Raw genomic sequence first — 26,114 nt, forward strand, 5'->3', positions numbered from 1 at the left:
CCTGCTCAAGTAGGAGAGGCCCTACACCATTTCAGAGAAGTGGCTGTCCACTTCTCTTCTTAAAAACCTCCGGTGTTGAAGCACCCACAACGTCTGAAGGCAAAGCTGTTCCACTGGTTAATTGTCCACACTGTTTCTCCTTAATTCCAGGTTGCTTCTCTCCTGGATTAGTTTCCATCCGTTGTTTTTTTGTCTTGCCTTCTGGTGCTTTGGAAAATAAGTTGACCCCATCCCCCCCTTTCTCTCTGTGACGGCCCTTCAAACCACTGGATTCGGCAGTTCATGACGGTCTTCCAGATGGTTCTCAGAAACTCCGGGCTCGTCCCAGGTGAGCAGGTGCCCCCAAGGCTGCCAATCCTTGTGGCTCCTGTGCCTGCAGAGGATGTGGGTCCACGGGTGTAAAAAGAGAGCCCAGCTAAGCCAACCAGGTGTCCTTTGTGGAGTTTCTTCTTCCTGGGGCCCACATGGGGATGAACATTTGGGGGAGCTGCGATCTTGCAAAGCTCCCCCAAGGCAGCCTGTTAAGGCCAGAGCATCAGCTGCAGGAAGCATTCGCCGACATTTTAAGGCATAAAAGAAAAAAGTGGGGCTTTTGTTATGATGAAACATTGTCCTTCCTTCCTCCCTTCTTTCCCTCTCTCAATTCCCTTTCTTTTCCTTCCTTCCTTCCTTCCTTCCTTCCTTCCTTCCTTCCTTCCTTCCTTCCTTCCTTCCTTCCTTCCTTCCTTCCTTCCTTCCCTTCCTTCCCTTCCTTCCCTTCCCTTCCTTCCTTCCCTTCTTGGCCCGGGAGCGCCTGAGTGGTTCTGGCATGGCACGGGGCACAAGAGCCATCCCATACTCAGCGTCTCTGTCTTTCCTGTCCAGGATAAGCCCCAGAAGGAGCTCCAGCAGCAACCACGCCGGTTCCAAATTTGGGAACAAGGCAAGGCCTCTGGGGCTAGGCTGAAATCTTGATGGCACCCCGGCCACCACTCACCAAGGGCTTCACGCAATGACCACAAGCCAGCTTAGATGTTGGGCAACTGACTGGCTTAGGGGAACGCCAATCCTTTGTTCTCACGGGATTCAATTCCTGCCACTCGAAGGGCTGAGATCCTTCCCTGAGGCTGCACCAGGATCCAGCCTCCCTACTGCCCGGAAAAAGCCCCTGCCTGCCCTGAGGCCGGAACCAGCTCAATCCCAGTGGAAAAGGCTGGTCCCTGCCTGTCCCCCTGAGGTCCTCCTCCTCCTCTTCCTCCTCCTCCTCTTCCTCCTCCTCCCTGCAAACCCCTCCTCCTTCTAGCAATGAAGATGTTATCTAGTTGGGTCATGAAATGTCTGCAAGGAAACAACCAAGCTCAGAAAAACACCAAGGACCTCGCAGTACCTTCCTCCTCCTCCTCCTCCTCCTCCTCCTCCTCCTCCTCCTCCTCCTCCTCCTCCTCTCCCAGGCAGGAGCCGCCTTTTAACTGTGGACACATTTCAGCCTCACCAGATCTGCTAATTATTGACAGTTGGCGAAGAGGAGATGTCACTCCCCCCCTCCTGTTAAACTGCATCTAATTAGTAATTGCTGCTCACTGTCATCGTGCGGCTGCTGCCGCAACACCACGGCGGCGTTGGCTCATTAACCTCTTGCTTCTCTCATGGCGCTGCCAGCAAAGGGGGCCTCAAACAGATTGGCGAAGGAGAGCCGCTCCCACCCACCCCCTTGGGGAGCCAGAAGGACGCCGGGGCTCCCCGGGGCCAGGCCTTCAGCTGCTCTTCCACCCATGGACAGGGCAGGCCAGCTGCGGAGGGACAGTTGCTCCCAACCTGTGCTGGGAATGGACTGGGCAAGGCAGCTGCCTCCCAAGGACAGGCTGGAATGTTTGGGGGACGGAGGGGCACCTGCGGATGCCCAGAGAGGGGAGTACCAGGAGAAAGAGGAAGAGGAGGAGGAAGAGGAGGAAGAAGAAGAGGAAGAGGAGGAGGAGGAAGAAGAGAAAGAGAAGACGAGGAGGAGGAAGAGGAAGAGGAGGAAAAAAAGGTGGAGGAAGAGGAGGAGGAGGAGAGGAGGAGGAGGAGGAAGAAGAGGAAAAAAGGAGGAGGAGGAGGAGAAGACGAGGAGGAGGAGGAAGAGGAAGAAAAAGAGGAGGAAAAAGGTGGAGGAAGAGGAGGAAGAGGAGGAGGAAGAGGAGAAAGAGAAGACGAGGAGGAGGAAGAGGAGGAAAAAGGTGGAGGAAGAGGAGGAGGAGGAAGAGGAGGAAAAAGGTGGAGGAAGAGGAGGAGGAGGAACAGGAAGAGGAGGAGGAAGAGGATGAAAAAGGTGGAGGAAGAGGAGGAGGAGGAGGAAGAGGAGGAGGTGGAGGAAGATGAGGAGGAACAGGAAGAGGAGGAGGAAGAAGAGGAAAAAGGTGGAGGAAGAGGACGAGAAGGAAGAGGAGGATAAAAGGTGGAGGAAGAGGAGGATAAAAGGTGGAGGAAGAGGAGGAGGAGGAACAGGAAGAGGAGGAGGAAGAGGATGAAAAAGGTGGAGGAAGAGGAGGAGGAGGAGGAAGAGGAGGAGGTGGAGGAAGATGAGGAGGAACAGGAAGAGGAGGAGGAAGAAGAGGAAAAAGGTGGAGGAAGAGGACGAGAAGGAAGAGGAGGATAAAAGGTGGAGGAAGAGGAGGATAAAAGGTGGAGGAAGAGGACGAGGAGGAGGAAGAGGAGGAAAAAAGGTGGAGGAAGAGGAGGATAAAAGGTGGAGGAAGAGGACGAGGAGGAGGAAGAGGAGGAAGAGGAGGAAAAAAGGTGGAGGAAGAGGAGGAGAAGGAGGAAGAGGAGGAAAAAAGGTGGAGGAAGAGGAGGATAAAAGGTGGAGGAAGAGGACGAGGAGGAGGAAGAGGAGGAAGAGGAGGAAAAAAGGTGGAGGAAGAGGAGGAGAAGGAGGAAGAGGAGGAAAAAAGGTGGAGGAAGAGGAGGAAAAAAAGGTGGAGGAAGAGGAGGAAAAAAGGTGGAGGAAGAGGAGGAGGTGGAACAGGAAGAGGAGGAGGAGTTTCTTCCTCACTGCAAGCAAGCAGCATTGCCTCCCACTGGCAAAGGGTTTGAAACTTGAAACGGGGGCATCACGCAGGGAATCATCGCTGCTAACTTGGGCAGTTCAGAGCCCCAGACCTGGCAATGGCCGCTGGCTTGGAAAGTTTCCAATTCACCTCTCAGGTGCTGGGGCAGGGCTGGGCGCTTCCCCCTGTACATCTGGTGCCTTCCACACACACACACACACACACACACACACACCCAGCAGCATCTGGCTGGCCCTGCTGAGGAACTAAGCGCTGGGCTCCCTTGCGTGGCCTTGGTCCCTTCAGCCCCCCTGCTCTGCTCCGCCCTCCCTTCTTCCAGCTCCCTCCAAGACTCTCATCTGAAGCACCAGGGAGGCAGAATCCCCTTGGATGGGAGGGGGGCAGCCCAAGCATTTAAATCAGGGGTGTCCAAGCTTGGCCACTTTAAGACTTGTGGACTTCAACTCCCAGAATTCCTCAGCCAGCTTTGCTGGCTGAGGAATTCTGGGAGTTGAAGTCCACAAGTCTTAAAGTGGCCAAGGTTGGACACCCCTGCTCTAAATCCATCCATCCACCCTTAGAAAGGCCCCCTGGAGGGAGGGGGCAGAAGGCAAGGCTCGAAGGGACAAGGAAAGCAGCCAGGGCAGGGGGATTGGCAAGGGGAACCAGGCAGCGGGGGAAAAAAAAGGGGCCCCATTTTGACTTCTCCAATATCGGAGCCCTTCCGGAACATTCTGGGACATCAGAGCCAACCCAGGACAACTCGCCACAGGGCAAACTCGCCGAGAGACCATTCAACAAATTCGGTTTTTAAAAAATCACTTTAATCTTTTTTTCCCCCTTCCCATTTCATTTTTCTCCCTCCTTTTGACCTCCCTTCCTTTCGTGATTTTATTCCTCTCTTTCTTCGGTAGTCGTGTTAACTTCTGTCCCGTGGCGAGTGACTTGCCGTAAACCAGAGGTCCCCAAACTTGGCAACTTTAAGTACTTGTGGACTTCAACTCCCAGAATTCTGTGCTGGCTGGAGAATTCTGGGAGTTGAAGTCCACAAGTCTTAAAGTGGCCAAGTTTGGGGACCCCTGCCGTAGACCCACCAGGAGGCCCCCCCAAACCTTTCTGGCCCTCCTGCCAGGCACCAGTTGCCTTCCCACGTGGGCAGGCTCAAGCCTCCACCCCACAGGCCCTCCGAGCCCTCGCCTCAGGAGCCCAAACCAAAAACGCCCAGGAGGGCCGCCCTCTCGGGGTGCCGGGGGCCCAGCCTCCGGGGCCCAGGGCTGCAGCTGTCCCAGGCCCCTTTGGAGGGTGGGGGGCCTCGCAAAAGGGTCCGGGTTTTCACTCCTCTCTCCTCCCCCAGCCCCATTTCCTGTAGGGGCAGAGCAAGCGAAGGCGGATTTTCTGCGCTGGCCTGAGATGCGGCCCTGCCTTGCCCCTTCGGGGGGCTTCCCCTCAGCTTCCCTGGGTTACCCATTCAAGTCCTTGGATCAATTAAAGTGGCGCTCTAATTAAAACGGGGCGGCCGATTTCCCCCACCTCCACCCCGCGCGTTTCATGAAAGGGTTTCGGGAACTCCAGGTGGCCTTTTGCAAAGCCAGCAAGGGGGGGAAGGGGGCGAGGGAGGGGGAGGGCGGCACTCCTCTGATGATGCCCTTCCCTGATCCCAAGGCACAAAGGAGGAAAATGCTTTTACTCTCAAACTGTTGCCCAAACTGGGACCTTGGCATGCAAATCCCGCCGCCAACCCCACAGATTGATGTAACCGACAAGGAATTTAAAAAAAACAAACCCACCTTTTATTTATTTCTCAAATTGGCAGCCCTCCCCTCCCCAGTTATTTATTCCACGGCTTATATATGGGCTAAACCCTTTCACTGCAGTAAGCGGATAGGAAAGGGCAGCTATTGGCAATCAAATCTAGCACCCCCGTAAAGTTAAATGGATGGGCCTGCCCCCTAAACAGAAAGCGACCTGCAAGTAAGGGCCATGCCTGCCACCTTGGGGACAAAAGCAGCAAAAGGCTGTAAAGGCCTCGGAGACTGGGACTCTTTGCTTGGCCTTGAAATGGGGGGGGTCGGAGGGAGGGAGGCAGCAGCGAGAACAACTTTCTGGGGTGCCACACGCTCTACGTTTGCCCCCCGCCCCACAAAGGCTGCAAGCAGCGTCTCTGCCCCGAGCCAGCAGAGATCGGACTCGGGGGCTCCTGGATAGTCCCATGGGGTGGTAGGGGTCTCATCCATTCATGGAAGCAGCAGCCCTTTGGTGCCTCCAAGAAGCAGCGGGAGCCGCAGACGAGTGAGCCCCTACAGGTGCTCTGAGCCCAGGCTCTGGAGCAGGTTGTCAGAATGTTCATGAACTGGCAGAGACATGGTTAACAAGGTCAGCCAATGGGAGCTGAATTGGGGGCGGGGACTGGGAGGAATCTAGGCGTGGTTTCTCTCTGCTCCGTGCTCAGCTCTGAGGAAACTGAAACTTGCTTGCTTGCCTGCTGAACTAAAGTGAAACCATTTTGCTTCTCTGCTTGTGTTTTGCCTGTAACTTTCTCCCAGTTGGAAGAATCTACAATTGGTATTGTAAACTTTACTTAGCATGTTATTACGTATATAAAGAAGTGAATGAATCCTGCTGAATCAGCCATCTGTGTGTTTTCTGAATTTGAAATTCTAACACAGGTGGGCTCAGGACCCCCACACCTGCCACTTTGTCGACCGAGAGGGCGCTCAGGGGTGCCCTTGGCCCCTTCCACAAGAGTCCCCCCTTGCCCCCCCCTCCCCCAGGGACCAGAACGAGTGTGTCACTGACCTCGGACATCTGGGGGAAGAGGCTGATGGCCAAAGGCAAGGCAAGGCCGAAGGCGGCAAGGCACACGAGGCTTTGGACTGGGAGAAGCAGCCGAGGTCGGGAGCGCAGAAAAGCCGTCCTGGAAGACAAGACAGATGTCACCGTCAGACAGAGAAGCCCACAGGGACCCCCTTCCCTGCCCCCACTCACAGCCCCCCTAGAAGACACTGCAATTTAGCCCCCAAGGGGCCTGCGGTGGAGGAGAGGCCGTCTGCAGAAGGGACTCTCTCTTGGGCGAGGGTCTGGCCCTCGTCACCCACCCTGGCCAGAAAAGGCCCCGATCGCCTGTCTTTGCTAGCCAGCCAACCAGCCAGCCTCTCTCCTCTTCAAGGACCCACGATGGGCAAACCAGGAAGCTGGATGAGTTTCTGGAAGACTTCCTTTGCCCCCAGTGGAGTTGAAGGAGGGAGGCAATGACGGCTGCCCCTCTGGACCCCTTTAAGAGGGGATGGACAAGACAGCAAAGGCTCCCAGTGACCCCTTCCCGGCTCTAAAGGACCCTTGACAATTGCCCCCCTTGCGCCCAGAGGGCGGGAGCAGCACCGAGGGCACCCGGTTCTTCTGAAGTGTTGCTGCCCCCTCCCTGCCCGGGCGGCCTTCTCTTCCCCTCCCTCGTCCTCCATCCCTGAGACCTTTGGCAAAGGGTTCATCACCTCCCTAGTTGGGCAATACACTGAGACGCTGGCCTTGCCAAGGGGCCACCATGTCTAAGGGCCCCGGAGAAACCAGAGCCATGGAGGCAGGGCAGGAGGACATAGGCGGTCGCCCCTCCCTTCAGGGACATCCCTTCCTTCTGCCGGCAACCGGGTTTTTCTCCTCTCAGGGTAACCCATCCCCTGTCTGTGTACCTGATGCAGGTGGCCGGTGTCCCTTGGAAATTCTACCCAGCACCCTCGCCACCAAAGCTGACAGCCCACTGGAGCCCAAGCAGGACACGCCTGGCCTCTCTGGGATGCCGCCTCTTTTCCCCAGGCCACAACCCCCATTTCCTTTTTGGGGGGGGGGGCTGCTGCCACTTAATTGAAGCCGTTGGGCTCCCCCCCACCCCCCACCCCACCCCCGTGCATTTCTACAGGGAACAGAACCAATTTAGAGAGCCTTGCCTTGGTGAGGCTTGGCTCCCAGGTGTGACTTCCACCCTGGGTGTTTTAAACTCAGACCAATTCAGATCGCAATGGCTATGGGCCTCCTAATTAGAAGGCGTTTTATGGCCCGGATTAAAGAAAAAGCCTTAATTATCACATCAAGTGTAATGTCTTAATTGGGACTTAGATCTCCGCGTTGGCAAAGTTCAGACAAAATGACTCACAATTAGCCAAGAGGGAGGCTCACACACACACACACACACCCAGCCTTCAGTTCCCGGCTCTTAAAAACCGCAGCAAGCCGCGGATGCTGCCTGCAAGGGTGCCACCCTGATCCTGCACACCAGCCAGGGCAAGCCTTGCCCACCCACCCACCCCGGCCTCTGCCCCCCAACTCCCCCGCTTTCTTTGCCAGGCGAAAGAGCCGGTCAGCTTTGGAGGTCAGCTTTGGAGGGAGGCTGTGAGAAGCCCAAGGGGGAATCCGGTGGAGCTACGGCCGTTTTCATTATCTAGGGAGGTTCTCCATCATCCAGCTCAGGGTTGTTCCAAAGGCAGGTGGACTTCCTTGGGGTTTTTTGTTTTTTTCCCCTTTGAAGACGCTTTGCTTCTCATCCAGGGACCTTCTTCAGTTCAGTTTTTCTCCAGAACTGAAGAATCTTCTTGGATGAGAAGCGAAGCGTCTTCAAGGGGAAAAAAAAAAAAAAAACCAAGGAAGTCCACCTGACTTTTGGAAAAAGCACCTTGTCAGAGTATATTTGTGAACTGGGACAGAGCTAAGTAACAAAGTCGGTCAACGAATAGGCGTGGCAACGGACCAGCCAATGAGAGCTGAACTGGAAAGTGAAACTAGATCTCTATTTACATTAACAGCATGGTGTCATTAATAATACATATATTTGCATTTATTCCTACACATTAATTCTTCTTTCTGTGTTCTACCCATTTATACCACCTATCCCAAACCGCATAATATTCTTGCCTTTTAATTCCACTGTGAATTTATCCACAGAGATTCGTAATTTTTAAAAAAATAAATTAAATTAAATTTTTTTTTTTTAAAAAAAAGGAAAGTGAAACTAGAAGCGGCCTGGGTGTGGCTCTGGTCTCTGCTCTCAGCTCTGAAGCTGCTGCTTGTGTTTTGCTTGTGTTACGTCAGAAGAATCTACTATTGGTATTGTACATTTTACTCGTGTTATGATGTATATAAAGAAATTAATGAATCCTGCTTGCTGAATCAGACATTTATATGTGTGCTTTCTGGATTTGAATTTCTGCTGCAAAATCTGACACACCTTTGGAGCATTCTCATTGCAGCCGGTCACAAAGCCAGGGTTAGAAATTACTGGATGCCGTTAACTTCAGGGAGGCTCCTGGAAGCTCAGCTTGAGCAAAATAGAAGTTGCGGTCCTTCTGTGAGGCAGGCTACTCTGACCCAAGCCTCGTTCAAATCAAACAAACACAAAGTATATATAAAAGCAAAGCTTTTTTTAATGCTTCTCTGTGAATTCTGTTCATTCGCAGCAAAGAGTCATTAAAACTAATTGTCCCAGACTTCCGGTTTGAGTTCCTTCGGCGATAGACAGAAATCCGCGATCGTGCATGGTTTCGGTCCAGGCTCGCCGCTGGAGCGCCCCGAGCCGGCTGGTTTCGGGGCTAAGCCACCCCATAGAGGTGGTGAAGAGGGGGGAGACTGCCAGCAGGGTTGAGGAGAGCCGCATCTCTCCTCCTCAGCTGGCCATTACTCCCTTTCCTGAAGGTGGTTGCAGCGGTGGTCAGAAATGGCCACCACAAAGAAGAACTCGACCAGAAAAGAATGTGCAGGAGGAAGATAAGAAGTGAAAGTTTTGGCTGACCGGGTTAAATTACAAAAGCAACAACTAAGGTACCCTGGAATTTAAACTTACAAAAAAATAACATCGCTCCCAAAGAAGAGTCGGAAGCAGAGAAGGAAAGTGAAAAGGGAAAGGTTTGGGTTTTTTTTTTCTTCTCTCTCTTTCCCTATACTGACAACTAAGAGACTTAAATAAGAAATCGGAAAAATCCGTTTTGACATCAATAGGCAATTAAGCTGAAAATAAAACAAAATGTCAAAAGGGATAATAAAGATTTCTGGACACTAAATTTTTTTTTCATAAGCAGGAAAGGAGAGAAAAAGAATAAAAGGGCTGGAAAGAGGGAGGAGACTGCCTGGAATTAAAAAGAATCTACAGTAAAACTTCAACAAGACTTCTAAAAGATACATTTTAACTGAAACTTTGCAACTAAATAGTAGAACCCCAGGAAGAGAAAGTGAAAAAAAGAGCAAAAAGAAACAGCTTGCATGTATTTGGATTACTTGGTGATCTTTGGATTCTTGGTTATTGCATTTGAATGACTAAAATTAATTGGGTGGTTGTTTAAAAATTTATACAATGGCACTACTTCTGGATGAATTGAAAATGGAACTTAAAAAGTATAAAGAAGATGCACAAGAAGGGAAGGGTTCTTTTGGCTTCGTTTTTCAATTCTTAGAAATGGAGATTTAGAACTATGAGAAACAACAAGAAAAGACTGCAAAACAAGAAGACTGGGACAAAGAAGAAGCCATCTTTAATGAACAAGTAATTCTATGTGGGGAAGAAAAAGGAAAGGGGGGAAAGAGAATGGAGAATTTAAGACTTAAAAAAAAACAAAAAAAAAGAAAAATAATTCAAAAAATAAGTATAATACTGGAAAGCAACAGAAGAGGGGAATACAGAAGAGAGAAATAGAGGTAGAGAGACAAGGGGGTAAAAAGGGGAGAGAGAAGAAGAGAGGGAAGAAGGAAAGGATAAGAAGTTATAAAGGACCAGAACAAGATATAGAGAAACAGGACCTATTTAGAGATAATGGGTGAAAATTTAACTGAAAAAGGGATTCTGTAAAGGTACATAAGATTGTATTGTTATATTAGTAATAGAAATAACGTTAGAAAATTGGAAACAATGTATGATTAAAATGAGGGATAAAATAGTGTAATTTAGTGAAATGTTTGTTAATAAAATAAGTGAAATAAAATAAATGAGATAATTGAATTAGGAAGGGACGGGAACATTTTAATTATGGAAAGCTTATAATTGTTCCCATAGAAGTATGATATTTAATTGAAAAGTAATGTTAAAGAAGTTAAGACTTTTATGAATATTAGTATTAATGAAAGAATTGAATTGGAATGGAATGTGTTGTTTTAATTACATATACTTATATATTTTTCTTTTTTAAAGAATATAGTGTGTATTTTAAGAATGTACCAAGCAGAATCCGAATGGAAGTTATGTATTATATTGAATGTTATAACTTTAGGGTATATATTGAAGCCTAAATAAGAGTTAAATGGATAAACTTAAAAGATATAAAGGCGTCATACTCCAATCAGTAACTACAGGAGAAACTTTGTTTAATGAGAAAAGATAATAGATAATTGAAACAGGACAGACAAAAAATATAAATATAATGATTTGAATTGAGACGAGATAATTAAAATAAAATTGAGAAAATTAAAAGAGGGGAGAAGCTATGCAGAAAATGTAAAACAGTAATAAGATATGGAATAGAACATAAAAATGAGCATGAAATTGAATTTGTGTCTGTACAAAGAAATGTAACCCAGGATTATGCTATTTTCAAAAAAGATGTTTTATTTGTATTTTTTTTGTGAAAACTCAAATAAAATTTACAAAAAAAGAACAACTAATTGTCCCAGATAAGAGCAAGCCCTTTCAAGGTTGCGAAAGGCTGCCAAGAACACAAGAGTAATTGCAGAGAAATATCCAAAGCCAGGAGTCTCCGAAAACAAACCAGAATAAACAGGACTCCCACGAGAACTTTGAGTTGAAAGAACTTCTTTTCTTCCTGCAAAGAAGCCAACCCCAAAGGCTGGCTTTTATCCCTTATGGGAGGAGCCATCACCTTGCAGTCTTACTCCCAAATCGCCCGTGCTGCTTCAGCTGCTCTTTCCTTCGAGCAGACCTGCACGCACGCACACTGGGCACAGGCACCTTTCCTTCGTCACTGCTGCCAGACTCCACAAGCTCCGAAGGCAGCACCCCACTCTCCAATAGTCCTGGCTCCTTCGCTGCATCACACACAGGCCCCTCATCCGAGTCCTCACTATCAGAGATCTCAGCCGTCCGCACCTGCTGCCGGCGAACCACAACACAGGCGGGCTAAATCTGGTATCACCCTCATCAACCTCGTCTTAGCCACTGTCTACCCACCACAGTATGAAGGCCTCTTTCCCATGTCTCCAACCAATCCGATATATAAATAAATAAATTACATGGAAGGAAAGCCAAAGTGCCCCGCCTGTAAGGCCCAGGAGCCTCCCCACCCCGTGGGCAAAGGCCCCCCAAAAGGCCCCCTGAGGGGCCAATTTAGGCTGATGGCGGAGAAGGCGCCAAACGCTCCCTGCAGGAGCTCCATCTGAACAGTCAGAGGGCATCCAGTGAGGGCAGGAAACAAACCCACTTGAGCACACAGGCATTCCTTGACTTATGACCACAACTGAGCTCAACATTTCTGTTGCTAAGCGAGACAACGGTGAAGTGACTTTTGCCTCACTTTACGACCTTTCTTGCTACAGCTATTTAAGTGAACCTCTGCGGTTGTTAATAACATGCTTGTTAAGGTCGCAAAGGGGGGGTCAGGTGACCCCAGGACGATTGCGACAGTCATAAATACGAGACAGTTGCCGGGGAACCACCTTCCCCGGACAGTCTCCTCGGGAGCAAGGCAGGAGGAGAAGGCAAAGGTTCACGTGCTCCAGCTACCAGCAAAGACAGGAAACCGTGTATGGAACAGTACGGAAAAGGATCCCCGTAAGCCTTAACTCCAGTGTTGGTTGCATGTGCGAATGGCTGCTTTCCCACCGTGCAGAGGCCAGGGGCCCTTCTCTGCCGGGGCCTGGATGGGAGGAGGCTTTCCGGGATCAAGGCCAGCCTGCAGCCCACCCAGGTCAGTGCTCGTCAGCCCACTCCACGCAGACCCTGCAACCTGCTTTAGAGGAAGGGTCTCCAAACTTGGCCACCTTAAGACTCGTGGACTTCCACTCCCAGAATTCCACAGCCAGCCGGAATTCTGGGAGCGGAAGTCCACGAGTCTTACAAGTGGCTAAGGTTGGAGACCCCTTGCTTTGGAGGCCTGGTTTGATGAAAAGGAGAGCAGCTGGCATTGGCCCAAATTTCCTTGGGGTTCCCAGAATACTTTTAAAAGTGGCCCTTAATACTTGGGGGGCAGACAGCAGGGGGCCAGACAGTGGGCAGGAACAGACATAGTGGAAGTGGGGGGTGTCACTGGGCGCCTAGTCCCACCTGAGGGGCTTCTGCTGCTTCTCTGCTAAGAGCGACCAAGTGCCCTTCTTCACAGCAAGGGCCTCTGGGGGCTGGTCCCTCCCCGAAGCCCCTTCCTCTTGTGGCCAGGGGTCTCAGGAGGCAGGAAGCCCCTTCCAAAAGCCCAAGGGTGGGGGGGTGGGCAAGCCAAGGCCTCCCCCCCGCCCACGAAGGGACCCGGAGAGAAGGATGGTGCAGACGGTGCATCTGTGCTGCAGACACGGCATGTCACCGAGCTTGAATGCGCACCTTCCTTCACGTTTCAGCACATGGCTGATTAGCGGTTCATGTTCTGCATAATGTGGCAGCTGTCGCCGGCATTTTCGGAGGGCCTGCAATGCTTTCCATATGGAAGTTGCTCTCGGGACGCCCAGGCGTTCTCAGGTTCGGTGCTTCAGACCGGCATGTGCCTCGGAGGAGATGGAGGCGCTGAGTGGGCGATAGCCGGGGCTCAGGGCAGGCGCCGAAGCTGGCAGATTCAGGGTGGGACAGGAAGGGCCATGTTTATAGTCAACACGGCTGCCATCGATGTCTCATCGGTTAGAGCATGAAATGGGGAAATGAGGGGCCCTTGGTGTTCTCTGAGCTGGGAGGAGGGTTTCTTGCAGCCATCTCATTATCCAAACTAGGTAACATCATCAGCACTAGAAGGGAGGGGGAGGAGGAAGAGGAGGGGGGAGGAGGAGGAGGGGAAGGAGGAAGGGGATTGTGAGGTCCTTGGTAATCTTTCAGAGGGACGTGGTGGCTCAGTGGCTAAGACGCTGAGCTTGTCGATCAGAAAGGTCGGCAGTTCGGCAATTCGAATCCCTAGCGCCGCGTAACGGAGTGAGCTCCTGTTCCTTGTCCCAGCTTCTGCCAACCTAGCAGTTCGAAAGCGTGTTAAAAAAAATGCAAGTAGAAAAATAGGGGCCCCTTTGGTGGGAAGGGAACAGCGTTCCGTGCGCCTTATCGGCGTTTAATCATGCTGGTCACATGACCATGGAGACGACTTTGGACAATGCTGGACTCTCTGGCTCTGAAACAGAGACGAGTAGCGCCCCCTAGAGCCAGAAACAACCAGCACGCAGGTGCGAGGGGAACCTTGACCTTGACCTGGTGCTCTCAGAGTTTCGTGGTTTTCGTGCAGATGTTTCATGACCCAAAATTAGGTAAGGTCATCAGTGCTAGCTTGGGTCATGAAACGTCTGCAAGAAAACCACCCAGCTCAGAGATCACCAAGGAGCCCCCAGTTCAACCCTGAGCTACAAAGACTCTCCTTGATGGAATGGGGGAAGGCGGGCGTTTCTGGGGTAGCAAAGGGGGCCCTTGTGGGTGTCCCCCACTCCGACTGCTGAGCCCCTGGTCCAGGACAGTCTGCCTCACTCTCCCCCATGCCCTGCTCCAACGAGGAAGGCCCCCTCCCCAACCACAAGGTCCTCAACGCTCAAAGGATGCGAAACCTTCAAGGCCCGCTTGAAACGAGGGATCCCTGTGAACCCCCAAAGCTGCCTGCAAGACGGGGGGAGGGGGTTCTCTTCTCAGCCGCTGCCTTTTCTCCCCTCTGCTGCTGAAGCCACCGTCCTCCAAGGAGTCAATCCAGCTTTAGGGGCTCCCGCAGGGTTCACATAAGCAGCAGCCTCAGGGTCAGAGTTACCCAAGTGTGGATCCTCTTGCTTTACAGGAAGCCCCTCCCCCCTCCCCCCCCCCGTTCTCCCCCACCACACACACATCAGGCACATCCTTTGCCTGCAGGAGGCCAAAGGCGCAGGGTGCTGGGGAAGGCAGTATCCCCCCCACCCATGAGGATCGGGCAGTGGGGAGAGGGACTGAGCACCCCACTCTCTTTTCCTGGGAATCTGAGCCAACTACAGCAGCAACAACAGCGGCATTTCCCATCTGCGGATACGGACGGACACACACACCCCTGCACCAAGTGGGGAGCCCAGAATAGGCGCCACTGAGCCCAGCTGGCTGCTTCCCCAGGGAGCCAAAAGGAGACTGGGGAGCGCCCACAGCAGGAGGGGACGGGAAGACTCTTCCTGAGAAGGGGACGGGAGGAAATATCAGGGGTGGGCACACATACTCCGGAGGGAAGGCAGGCCCAGGAAAGAGGGAACGGGGAACGGAGGGGAAGAGACGCAGCAGGTCTGCAGGGCCTCCCCCCTTTCCCGGAGGGTATGCCAAGAGAGGTGTAGGAACCAAGGCAGGCGGGAGGAGCAGGGAATGGAGGAGGCCAGGAACATCCTTGGTCAACCCAACTTTTACTTCCATGATTGAGTTCAGCTGATTCGAAGTTCTATCTTTATTCTTTTCTTTTCCATTTTGTTTCCTTTCTTCCTTTTTTCCTTTCTTCTTCTTTATTTTAGTTTTTTTTTTTTCATTTTTAAAACTTTCAGCAACACTAAGTCAAACTACAATATATAGAGGTTTGATTAACGCAGACTGGGAGAGAACACAGCGGGTGGGCGGGAGGATGACGAAGATCCGTAAGGATGCGGCAGAGCTTCTTTTACTCAGTGTGAACGCCGAAAACTCTTTAATCGCACAATCTACGACAGTCTCCACCACAGTTTCAACTGGGAAAAAAATCTAAAAATGCTAAGGAATTCCTCTTGGCATTCAGACAAATCAGCCATCAACAGACACATAGTGATGAGCCAAATTTACACACTCAAGAGACACAAAAAGGCTTAAGAAGGAGGGGAAAAAAAAAATCAGAACACACATTCTCCAACAGCCAGCACCAAGATAAGCAGGGATCAGCACCAGGCAAACAATATGGGTGGAAAACAACCCCAAAATCAAAGTAACTACAAGGAGAAAACCATATACCCACCAATACTGCAGTGCAAACCTCTCTCTATATATATAAACAGGGAGCAAACCCCACATTCATTTGCACTGTTTGATGTTACCTAGGAAGGTATTGAAACTTCTTCAGAACAACCAAGCTCAAGGTGCACCAACGGACCCCACAGCTCAACCCTGAGCTACACATGCTGTCTTTCTACTGTTTTTGCTATATTGTACATTTCTCAGACACGCATGGTTCTTTCATCCTTTAGTTTTATGGTTCTGCTTTAATTATAAGCCGGCTGTCCAGAGTTGAGTGGCTTCTAAATTTAATTTAAAAAAACAAAAAACACCAAAACGAAGGAGCTTCTCATCAATTATGCAGATGCCCCAAAAGTGGACGTACCCAAAAGGACGGAATGTGACGGCAACCGGAGTGGCTGGAAGTTGATGTAATAGCACGTTGCTTTGCATAAGGGCTCCCCAAACTTGGCCACTTTAAGACTTGTGGACTTCAACTCCCAGAATTCTCCAGCCAGTCCACAAGTCTTAAAGTGGCCAAGTTTGGGGACCCCACTGTAGACCCACCAGAAGCACACACACACACACCCATTCTGGCCCTCCTGCCGGACACCAGTTGCCTTCCCATGCAGGCAGGCTTAATCTCCACCCCACGGGCCTGGGGAATTCTGGGAGTTGAAGTCCACAAGTCTTAAAGTGGTTTGGAGACCTCTGCTTTGCGTTAACAAAACAAGCATTGGCGAATATGACACCCCCAAAACATCCCTCTGCCAGCCTGCCCCCTCCCTTCCCTTACAGTCCTCCCCAGTGCCATCTGCGCCCCACTTACTTCTCCAGGAGGGACATGATGATGGGAGGCAGAACCAGGATCGGCATCGGCAGGACCACTCTGGTGAGCGCCGTCTCCAGCAGGGCCTGGGGAGACACGGTGGGTGACCACTTCAGATGTGCCGCTTGCCCTCCTGCCAGAAAGAGCGGGGCTCCGCGTGGCGTGGGGGACACGGCCTCTCTCTCTCTCTCTCTCTCACCCGCCACAAGGAAGAGCCCCACGGGGGTTAGGGCTGGGTCAGTCTCACCCCCCCACGGATCGTGTCTTCCACGGAGGCAGGACGGAACGGCGGAGTCCCCGCTCTGAAGGGCCCTGGCAGGTTGCAGCTGAAGGAACAACTTGGGAGGGCACAAGGTGGAGCATCCCGAGAATGTTGTGGTTGCGCAGATGGGCCCTTCCTAAGGCTGTGCCCACCCTGGTGCCCTGGGCATGCCTTGCTGGGCACCTCCTTGCCTGATGGGACGAGGGCTGAAAGGGCGAGCCGTTGCTCTTAATGCCCAGCCCTGCAAGTTTGCAAAGGTGCCCTCGAAGTGCCCGTCCACATTCTGAGCACATTCTGGTCCACAACCTGTTGTCATGCCCCTGTTGGAGTCTGAATCCAAGGAGGAAGATGAACAGCTGACAGGGAGTGGGAATGTGGCTCCGTTGGCTGTGGAGGAAACTGGGGAAGGGCAAAGTCCAGCTGGCAGAGCAGGGAAGAGGTAGAACAGGGGGGGACCCAGGCCCACCGCCTCTTCATCCTAGGGCATGCAGGGAGGAATGGAGAAGAGAGCGATGTGGGTTGGGTGGCTTACGGGGGAGGAAAGGGCCCTGATTCCCTTCATTGGCCACAGCTGGGAGGAGAGTTTAAAAGAAATGCATGCTGAGTGTGGCAGCTGCTGAGAGCAAACGTGAGTTTATCTTGTGTTGACTTTGCTATCTGTGCTCCTGGCATCTTCCCAACCATGTTGAGTTATTGCCATGCCTTCACATCTGGAATTCTTACTCATGCCCTGCTGGACTAATCACCTCATTTTGCCTTGATTGGACTTATAGTTACAGTTTTTGTTTCTCTGCAAGCCAAAAGCTGTTCCTTTGTAACCAGGACATCGGGGGCAAAGTTGGAGCTAATACAGGGACCCCTACTGATCATCTGACTGTGTTGCCTTTGTGCCACACCCCTTTGGGTCATCACAGAACCCTTCTGGGCTGCCACGGGAGGCAATTTGTGGGCTGCCACGGAACTTGGGCCTGTGGATCATCTGCCTGCCCTTGTGGGTTTGCCGAGGCTCAGTGAAGGGACCCCAGTCTCCTGCACCTGCCCCCCCCCTGCTCTTTCCAAAGTGCCCCCCACCCTCCACATCCCGGAGGAGGCAGCAGCTCAGTGGGCGCAAAGTGTGACTGCAGCAGAGCAAACTGAGATCTTCTGGTGGGGAGTACGGAGGGTGTGTGTGTCCAAAATAAAAAGCAGTAGAAAAATGTTTTGACCGAGGGGGCTGCAGGGGGCAGGCATGACCCTGCCCCGGAGACTCTTAACTTCCCAAAGGCTGGTGGTCTCCGGCCCACAGGGGCCCTGCCAGCTGAACAGGTGCGAAACACAAGAGTGACACAACTGTGCCCATCAGGGACGCAATACGTTGTGTGGGGGTTTTGTGTAGGTTATCTTGGCAAAGAGCTACTCATAAGCAGAAAGGCCCGGGGTGTTTGCAGATGGCAGGGCTGAACCGGGGGTGGTGGTGGTGGGGGGAGCAGGCAGGTGTGGGTGGGAGCCAGGAAACATCTGGAAGCATCTTCCCACAGACGCAGCTGGCGATTGCTAATTAATTCCAGGCAGGGAAGTTAGAAACCCTCCTGCCTCCTGCCGTTTTTGCCACCCCACAACCGGGCACTGGACCCTTCCCTTTCAGGGGGAGGGGGGGGAACTGTGGAGGGGAGGGGGGAAAAAGGTTTCCTGCTCTCACGGACCCCAGAAACACCAGATCCTTTCTCACCCCTCTGCTGGCAAGGCTTAAGACACCCTGGGTGTGGGGGACTCCTACAAATGCTTGACTACCAGAGGAATGCCCTCCCCCTGCCCCCCATGGCCCACCTCTGCCAGCAGGAGAAATTCCCAGAGGGGCAAAGGAGACGGGCGTCCTTCACTCCCAGAGCAGCGGAGATAAGACCCCCTGCAAAGGGGAAGGGGCTGTCTGGGCAAAGCTTGAGGGAGAGGGCTGGCGGCACAATGACAAAGAGGGCCTCTGCAGGCCCACCCTGTGCCTGACCCTAGTGGGACCCTCAAAACCCCCCATCCCTGGCAAAAAAAATGCCAGCTGGGACCCCCCCGGGAACCACATACATGTCTGGCAGCGATCCGGGACGATCCAACGACGTTCCCTTCCCCATCCAGGACGTCGATCCCTTCCTCCAGTTCTGTGTGTCTCATCAGGACCACGTTGCAAATGTTGGCACTTGCTGGGGTTGGTTGGGGGAGGGAGGGAGGGAAGAGCTGAAAAGCCGTGCTGGAAGGAGAGCCCACCCCTCACGAGATGGGGGAAAGCCCCCTGTCCCTACTGTTCCCCCAATCCCACAGAAGGTAGTTAGAACTCGAACCCTGGGCTCTCCGATCCCCCCCCCTCCCCCGTGGACCTGGCGGGAGAGGGCAGAGGGTCTCACCTACGGCAGGAAATGGCACGAATCTCTGGATCAGGATCCGGGTGGCTGGCGTGAAGTGGTTGGCTCGCTGGATGAGAATGTTAAGGCCCACCTGCAGGGGAAGCGAGGCGAGGGAGGTCAGGGGGCTGAGCCCCTCCCATGCTGGGTGTCCAAGGGAGGGATTCCTCCCACTTCTGCCCTCCCCCAATTCCCTCTGCTCAATGCTCATCAACTGAAGGTAAAACCCTTCCTGGAGAGCCTTATAGCTCCCGCTGCCTTAAGAAAGTTCAGAACATCCTCAAAGATCCATCTCATCCTGGGCACCCCCTTTTTTTTTTTTTGAACTATTACCATCTGGCAGACGGTACAGGATAATAAAAACAAGGGCAAATAGGCTGAAAAACAGCTCCTATCCCAGGGCAGTAACTCTACTGTAATTCTACTGTGGTGCAGTGGTTAGAGTGCAGTACTGCAAGCTACTCCTGCTGCAGCCCAGCTGCCTACAATTTGGCAGTTCGAATCCCACCGGGCTCCAGGTTGACTCAGCCTTCCCTCCTTCCGAGGTGGGTAAAATGAGGACCCAGATTGTTGGGGGCAAGAGGCTGACTGACTCTGTAAACGGCTTAGGGAGGGCTGTAAAGCACTATAAAGCGGTATGTAAGTCTAAGCGCTATCGCTATAGTGCAATATCAATGCGCTATAGGGGTTTTCAATTCCATTGCATAGAATGCGAAGGGTCTGTGTTTGTGTTTGTTTTCATAGTCATGATGTACACGGAAGATTGTATTTAAATTTCGTGGTATGAAGTGCAATGACAATAAAGTATCATGTGGCAGGCCCGTGAGAGCAAAACTGGGGTCTCACTGAAGCCCCTTCCCCCAAAACCCTGAAGAAGAGCAAAAGGCTCTTCTGGCCTCTTATCGCCTCACCCGGTTCCAACAGGAGACAACCTGTCTCCAAACCGACAATCACAAAAGCGTGGCGAGGGGAAACCACAACACTCCTATCCTCCACGTTGGCATCTGCTCTTTCCAAAGAAGCCCCCTGGCCCTGTCGGATTAGGGGGGCACAGCGGTCAAGCAAGCGAGGAACCTTTAATTCTACCCCTTGCAAGGTCAGGGGCAAAGTCCATCGTCCCCTTCCATTTCCCGAGGAGAAGGTTAATGGCTTCCACCAGAGAGAGAAGGGCAGGAGGCAGCCGAGACCGGAGGCTGCTGCTCCTTGCAGCCAAAGCCGACTTCAAGGCCTCGGCACGGTGTTAAGTGGTCAGCGGAGACGGGGCCGGTGGGGGTCCTTCTGTCCACGGGAGATGCCGGTGGGGGATTCGCAGACTATCAACGCCATCGGCGGTGGCTCCTGGCAGACAATTATCAAGGTGAGCCGAAGGACGGAGGGGGGCAACCGTCACCAGAGAAGTGGTGTTGCTGAGAGGCGGGGCAGGGCAGGTGACCGGCGGGGAGGAGGGAAAATGAGAAGCGGGGCAGGAGAGCTGGACCAAGGAGCCAGGACCCTGGGACAGAAGAGGGGTCAGCTTGGCAGCATCTCACGGGTCGGTCTACCGCAGGGGTAGGCAAGGAGGCCAACTTGATGACAACTGTGGACTTCAACTCCCAGAATTCCTAAGCCAGCTGTGTCCCCCCGCATATCCAAGACTGAGCCTGCTCATTGGCTGAAACTGGGGAGATGGGAGGGACTCCCTTGGGGGGGCCCCCTCCACCTCTATGGGGCAGCACAAGACCTTGGCCTGGTGAAGCACTTCCTCCCCACAGATCCAGGGTGCCCGGACCCCCTCTTGCCACTCCCATTCCAGCCCTGTGGGGACCCTCACTCCACAGGCTTTGGGTGGGGGATCTTCTTGCTGCCAGAGAACTCCCCCCCCCACCTCCCTAGGGGCCCTAAGGGGTTCTCTCTCCTCCCCCACCCACCCACCCAAGAAGGAAAAGAAGAAGCCTTAAAGGGCCACTCACCGCGATGGAGACGGCACTGACCACGGCCCCCAGGTAGCCCTGGATGAACTTGGAGGTCGGAGACGGCTGGGAAGGAGGAGGAAGAGGACAAGAATGGAGGGAAACCAATCAAGGAGAGAAGCAACCTGGAATTAAGGAGAAACTTCCTAATGGTTGAGGACAATGAAAAAAGTGGAAACAGCTTTGCCTTCAGACGTTGTGGGGGCTTCAACACTGGAGGCTTTTAAGGAAGAGACTGGACAGCCACTTGTCTGGAATGATCTAGGGCAGGGGTGTCCAACCTTGGCAACTTTAAGACTGGTGGACTTCAACTCCCAGAATTCCTCAGCCAGCTTTGCTGGCTGAGGAATTCTGGGAGTTGAAGTCCACCAGTCTTAAAGTTGCCAAGGTTGGACACCCCTGATCTAGGGCAAGGCTGTTCAAACTTGGCAAGTTTAAGACTGGTGGACTTCAACGCCCAGAATTCCCGAGCTAACGTGACCGGAGGAGGAATTCCGGGCGTTGAAATCCAGCCGTCTTAAAAGCTGTCGAGTTTGAAGACCCCTGGTGCAGGGGCTGGACTAGAGGACCTCCAAGGCCCCTTTCCAGCTCTGTTCTGATTATTAGGAGACAGCACCCGAGATCCCAAGCAGGAGCGGGGGAAGGGGAGGGGGGGGCAAAAGGACAGAAAGGAAACTGGGGGAGGGGCACTCCAGGTTGGCTCAGGGGCAGAGAAGGAGCAAGTGAGCCCCTCCTCGGCCCTTGAGCGCCCCCTGCTGAAAGCAGCCCGCTCTTCACAGCTCCACTGGGAGGCCTCCTGGGCAGCAGGGCCCTCACCCTCTGTCCTCTGGGCATGCAGCGGGGCGCTCTGGGGCCCGGAGGCTGAGCAAGGCGGGAGGCCTGGGTGGGGCAGGAAAGGCCGGATGCTACCACAAGCCTCTGGCTGGGCTCCAACAGCTGAAGGGTGGGCCCCTTAGAGCAGTGATCCCCAACCTTTTTTTACGCCGCGGCCCGGTATCCCCAACCTTTTTTATGGCGCGGCCCGGTACCGGCATTAGCTGGGCGCCGCCATCTTTTTTTGATGAAAAAGTGCTTCCGGTGAGCTTTCTACCGGAAAAGCTCACCGGAAGCGCTGGCGCCGCCATCTTTTTTGATGAAAAGTGCTTCGGTGAGCTTTCTACCCGGAAAAGCTCACCGGAAGCGCTGGCGCCGCCATCTTTTTGATGAAAAAGTGCTTCCGGTGAGCTTTCTACCGGAAAAGCTCACCGGAAGCGCTGGCCGCCATCTTTTTGATGAAAAAGTGCTTCGGTGAGCTTTCTACCCGGAAAAGCTCACCGGAAGCACTGGCGCCCATCTTTTTGATGAAAGCGTGCTTCTGGTGAGCTTTCTACCCGGAAAAGCTCACCGGAAGCACTTTTTCATCAAAAAAGATGGCGGCACCCAGCAAGCCAGCGGCCCGGTAGGACTTGTTCCACGGACTGGTACTGGTCCACGGACCGGTGGTTGGTGACCCCTGCCTTAGAGGAGGAGTGGGGGGCTCTGAAGGATGGCAGAGGGGCCTGACAGGAAGGCCTAGCTGAGTCCTGGCATCTGGACATCAGGGGATGATGTGGTGGCCAGTCCCAGCCACTGGAGCATCTCAGGAGGGGGGTGATCCAAGCCCGAGCCCTCCCCTGCGCTCTCTTGGGGAGACCCCTCCCCGCCTCACCTTGGTGGCGTTCCGGTTTGCATAGTTGACACAGGCGTTGTGGCTCTGGTTCAACCACTAAGGGGGAGAAGAGAGAGAGAGAGAGAGGGACGAAGCCCTGGTTAAGAGGCAGCGGGAGAGGTGGGGGGCACAGCACGCACGCAACAGGCAGGCGGACAGAACCGCTACAGCAGAAAGAAGAGGAGCAGCCAAAAAGACCCCTTCCAGGTGAGCCTCTCTGGCCAGCACAGAGAGCCTCCGGTTAGCCAGTCCAGGCGATGCTGCTCGTATCTGTGAGAGAAGAGACCCCACCTCCACCCCCCATCAATCATGAACGATGACAGCTGCCCCGGAGTCACTTTGCAGAGTGAGATGGGTGGCACAGAAGATGAATGAATGAATGAATGAATGAATGAATGAATGAATGAATGAATGGCCTGAGGAGATCACTATGTCATAAAATATTCCTATGGTCTTTTTAGAGTTGTCAACAGAAAGGGAGGGGGGGAGGAAGGATTTGAAAGAGCAGGGCGGCAGCTTGAAAACCGAAAGTGCATTCCACTTTTTTTTAAAGATAATAACTAGGTGACTGAAGCTTCCGCCGCGCAAAATTCTAACTGGAAAACCTGATTGATGACGTTTGGTTATGGAGGTGTCCCATTGGAGAATATGAATTATGATACACCCAGGGGGTGGGTGGGGGGGTGGGAAAAACCTGGGTCAAGGGTGACAATGAATGATGTGCCTCAGAGTCAGCTACACCCAGGCAGTTGCCGGACATGTTAATTCCCAAATAAATCCTGTTTAGTTTTGGAAGTTTGGCTCAAGGCTCATGATTTCATTGGGGGGGGTAACTGCCGGAATCCTGACACACTGCTTGAAATACACGGACGGCGGAGGCTCCTCCTCCCGGGGATGACAGACAAACGGTCCTTACCTGCCAGAAGATGGTGGAGGCCAGAGTCTGGTTTGGCAGCAGAAGACCCACAACCTACGAAAGGAAAGGTTTGTTGTTGTTTTTTTCCCCAAAAACAAGGAAGGCGCAAATGCCAGGCAGGCTAAGCCCCTACGGAAAGTCCCCAATGCTCCCTGGGCATAAAATGGAGGGGGGGCGAGCATCGGCACGCCAGCCACCTGCAGAAAGGGAGGAGATGTTTCAGCACCCATCCAGCCCAAGGGATGCAGAGCCAAAGACGGGGGGAGAGGTGGGGTCCCCCCAGGCAGAGCGCCTCCCCTGGCCCCTGGCTTTGGCCCGTCAAGCAGCCGCACCTTTGCTCCCTGGGTCCTGCCCTGCTGGCGATTCCTCCCCAGACTCCAGGGGAGGGGATGCAGAGAGCCTCTGTTTTTTTTTGGGGGGGGGGTGGACATCAGGCTGGCAAGGAGGAGAGGCTGAGCTCCCATCGGGATCAGCCCGGAGCATCCCGAGGCTTCAGCCTGCAAACCTGCATCTTATCTGCAAAGTGTACAGGTAGTCCTTGACTCACAATGATCCACTGAACGACCGCTCAAAGCTACAGTTGCTGTGAAAATTATTCACAAGTGGTCCTCGCGCTTAACAACCGTCGCCAACTGGCACCTCTATACAAAAGACTGCAGTGTCCTGAAGAACGCCCCTAGCGACTTTTCTCAGCCGGCTTCTGGCAAGCAGAATCAACGGGGATAGAGCTGGGGGCGTGTGATTCACTTAGCAAACGGCAGGGATTCGCTTAACAACCAGAGCAAAAAAGGTCATAAAATCAGGCATGACCGAACTGCCTTGCCTAACAATGGAAATCTCGATGCCGATTGCGGACTGTCTGTACCCTAGAGCAGGGGTCGCCAACCTTTTGGATCTTGGGGAACCACCAAACTCATCATTTTAAATCCCACGGATGAGAGACCCTGGGAAAATCCCCCCAAAAGTCTGCAGGGAAAATTCTCCATCCTGTTTTCCTACCTATCGATCATTTTTTATTTAGGATCGCAGGATACCATCTCCAGCTCCGTTCTCAAGTGGAGAGAGAGAGAGAGAGAGAGAGACTTTTGGCTTCATGAAAGGAAAGCAGCAGAAGCAGCAGAAGTCTTTCTTTCTCTCCGCCAGAAATGAGTCTTTGTGAGACTTCTCACGCCGGCGCAGCCTCTTGGAGCAGGAGGCCTTGCAGGGTCCCAAAGACTCATTTCTGGCAGAGTTTGAGGGAGAGAAAGAAAGACTTTTGCTGCTTTCCTTGCGTGCAGCCAAAAGCAGAAGAAGAAAGAAGCGGAAAGAAGCAGCCCGGTGGCCAGGCCAGGCACGTGGGGCACGTTCCCCCACCTCTGCCCTTTTCCCCCCTCCCCTCACTTCCTCGTGTTGTTCGCAATGTAAGCCTTGTGCTCCCACAGGCCATGTAGGCGGCGCAGCCTTGTGTTCCTGTGCAGCCTGGATTAATTGCTTAGGGGGCTGCTTTGTTGTGGGGGGGGTGACATTTCTCTGTGGACCATCAAAATTTTATCGCGGACCATAAGTGGTCCCTGGCCCACTGGTTGGCGACTACTGCCCTAGATCAGGGCGGTCTCCCACCTTGGCAACTTTAAGCCCGGAGGGACTTCAACACCCACCTGTGCTGGCTGGGGAATTCTGGGAGTTGAAGTCCTCCGGTTGCCGAGGCTGGAGATCCCTGCCCTAGATTCTTTTTCCTGAGGCGCAGGTAGATCCTGGGTAAGGAGGGAGGGGCGGGTGGAGAGGCAGGGAATGGCTGGAAATGAGTGAGAGGGAGCTGCGCCTCCCCCCCCCAGAAGGGGGAGGGGGAGACACACACGGGGGGGGAGGGGCTGCCTGTAAGAGGCACGCTGAGCATCTTCCCTCCATCTGGGCCAGGGTCTGCCAAGAACCTACAGCTTCCTTTCTGGCGGAGGGGAAGACAACAATGAGAGAAACAGATTCTCCACGGAGCTGCACATAAGAGGCAGAAAGGATTCTGGGGGCTCGGGAAAGGCAGCCATTCTAAGCCCCCCACCCACCCCCACCTCCCAGTCATGGACCCACCGGAGACAAAGACCCAGGTCCTGGCAAGGAACCCGGCACAACCTCCCTTGCTTCATCGTGCACGGTGGGTGGGGCAGGCAGAAAGTCAACCTGCAGGCAGGAGTGGGATTCTACCGGTTGTTGTTACGGCGATGATTTGATCCCGCCCACATGCCCCTGCCCTGTTCTGTCCTTCATTTCCGGGGTTTTCAGCTGAGCTGTTTGGTGCAGATCAGCGCATTGCCGCTCCACAGCTGATTTACTCACTGGGACTGCAGCAGGAAGTAAGTTTTAGTGCTCTAAAGTGCTTTTCCAATGCTGCGCGCACGCAAAACACATGCTCACCGAACCGGCTGTTGCACCAGTTGAATCGCAGCCCTGACTGCAGGGCCTTCTCTCCCTTGCTGTGGGCCATATATCATCTGTGGGTAGTGCACACAACCCCGTGCACCCCTGGCCCTGAAGGGAAAATCGGACCCGCGTTCCCAACCTGCTTTGCCAAATGCCATGCTGGCAGCTGCCAGGTGGGTTGGGCTCTAAACCACCCAGGACAGGGGTCTCCAACCTTAGCAACTTTAAGACTTGTGGGCTTCAACTTCCAACTTTGCTGGATGAGGAATTCTGGGAGTTGAAGTCCACAAGTCTTAAAGTTGCCACGGTTGAAGACCCCTGACGCAGGACGCTACAGGTCTGGAAGCAGCCAGGCTCGACCACTGAGGCTGCCCTTGAAGGCCAGGATCCAGGTGGCTGCAAACAGGGAGGTCAGCTGAGGCCAGAAGCCTGGATGGTCTTAATGCCAAGTTCAGACTTGTTTCAACTGGAGCCCCAGAGAGGGAGGAGGAGGAGAAGGGAAGGAAGAGGAAAAGGGAGGAAGGAAGAAGAGGAAGGAGGGGGGAGGAAGAGGAGGAGGAGGAAGGAAGGAAAGAGGAAGAAAAGGAAGGAGAAGAGGAGAGAAGGAGAAGAGAAAGAGGAGGAAGGAAGGAAAGAGAAGGAAGG

General features: G+C 53.2%; 1 protein-coding gene across 3 annotated transcripts in view; it reads right to left on the bottom strand.

Annotated features, from left to right (window-relative positions):
• Positions 1–26,114, bottom strand: part of SFXN5 (sideroflexin 5) — a 69,750-nt gene that overhangs the window by 11,156 nt on the left and 32,480 nt on the right. For 2 of the 3 annotated variants that reach the window (XM_087965727.1, XM_087965726.1), the window contains 7 exons: positions 23,076–23,129; positions 22,160–22,216; positions 20,473–20,538; positions 18,527–18,617; positions 18,210–18,325; positions 15,893–15,978; positions 5,802–5,919 (listed from right to left, as the gene is read on the bottom strand). In XM_087965727.1, the coding sequence (XP_087821853.1) occupies positions 5,802–5,919; positions 15,893–15,978; positions 18,210–18,325; positions 18,527–18,617; positions 20,473–20,538; positions 22,160–22,216; positions 23,076–23,129 (588 nt within the window). The remainder of the gene's footprint in view (positions 1–5,801; positions 5,920–15,892; positions 15,979–18,209; positions 18,326–18,526; positions 18,618–20,472; positions 20,539–22,159; positions 22,217–23,075; positions 23,130–26,114) is intronic. The other variant, XM_087965728.1, reaches the window with a different exon arrangement.

The sequence above is a fragment of the Notechis scutatus genome, chromosome 4, assembly GCF_049901735.1.
Source record: "Notechis scutatus isolate UNSWTSFEM ecotype Mainland chromosome 4, rNotScu1.2, whole genome shotgun sequence".
NCBI lineage: Eukaryota > Metazoa > Chordata > Lepidosauria > Squamata > Elapidae > Notechis > Notechis scutatus.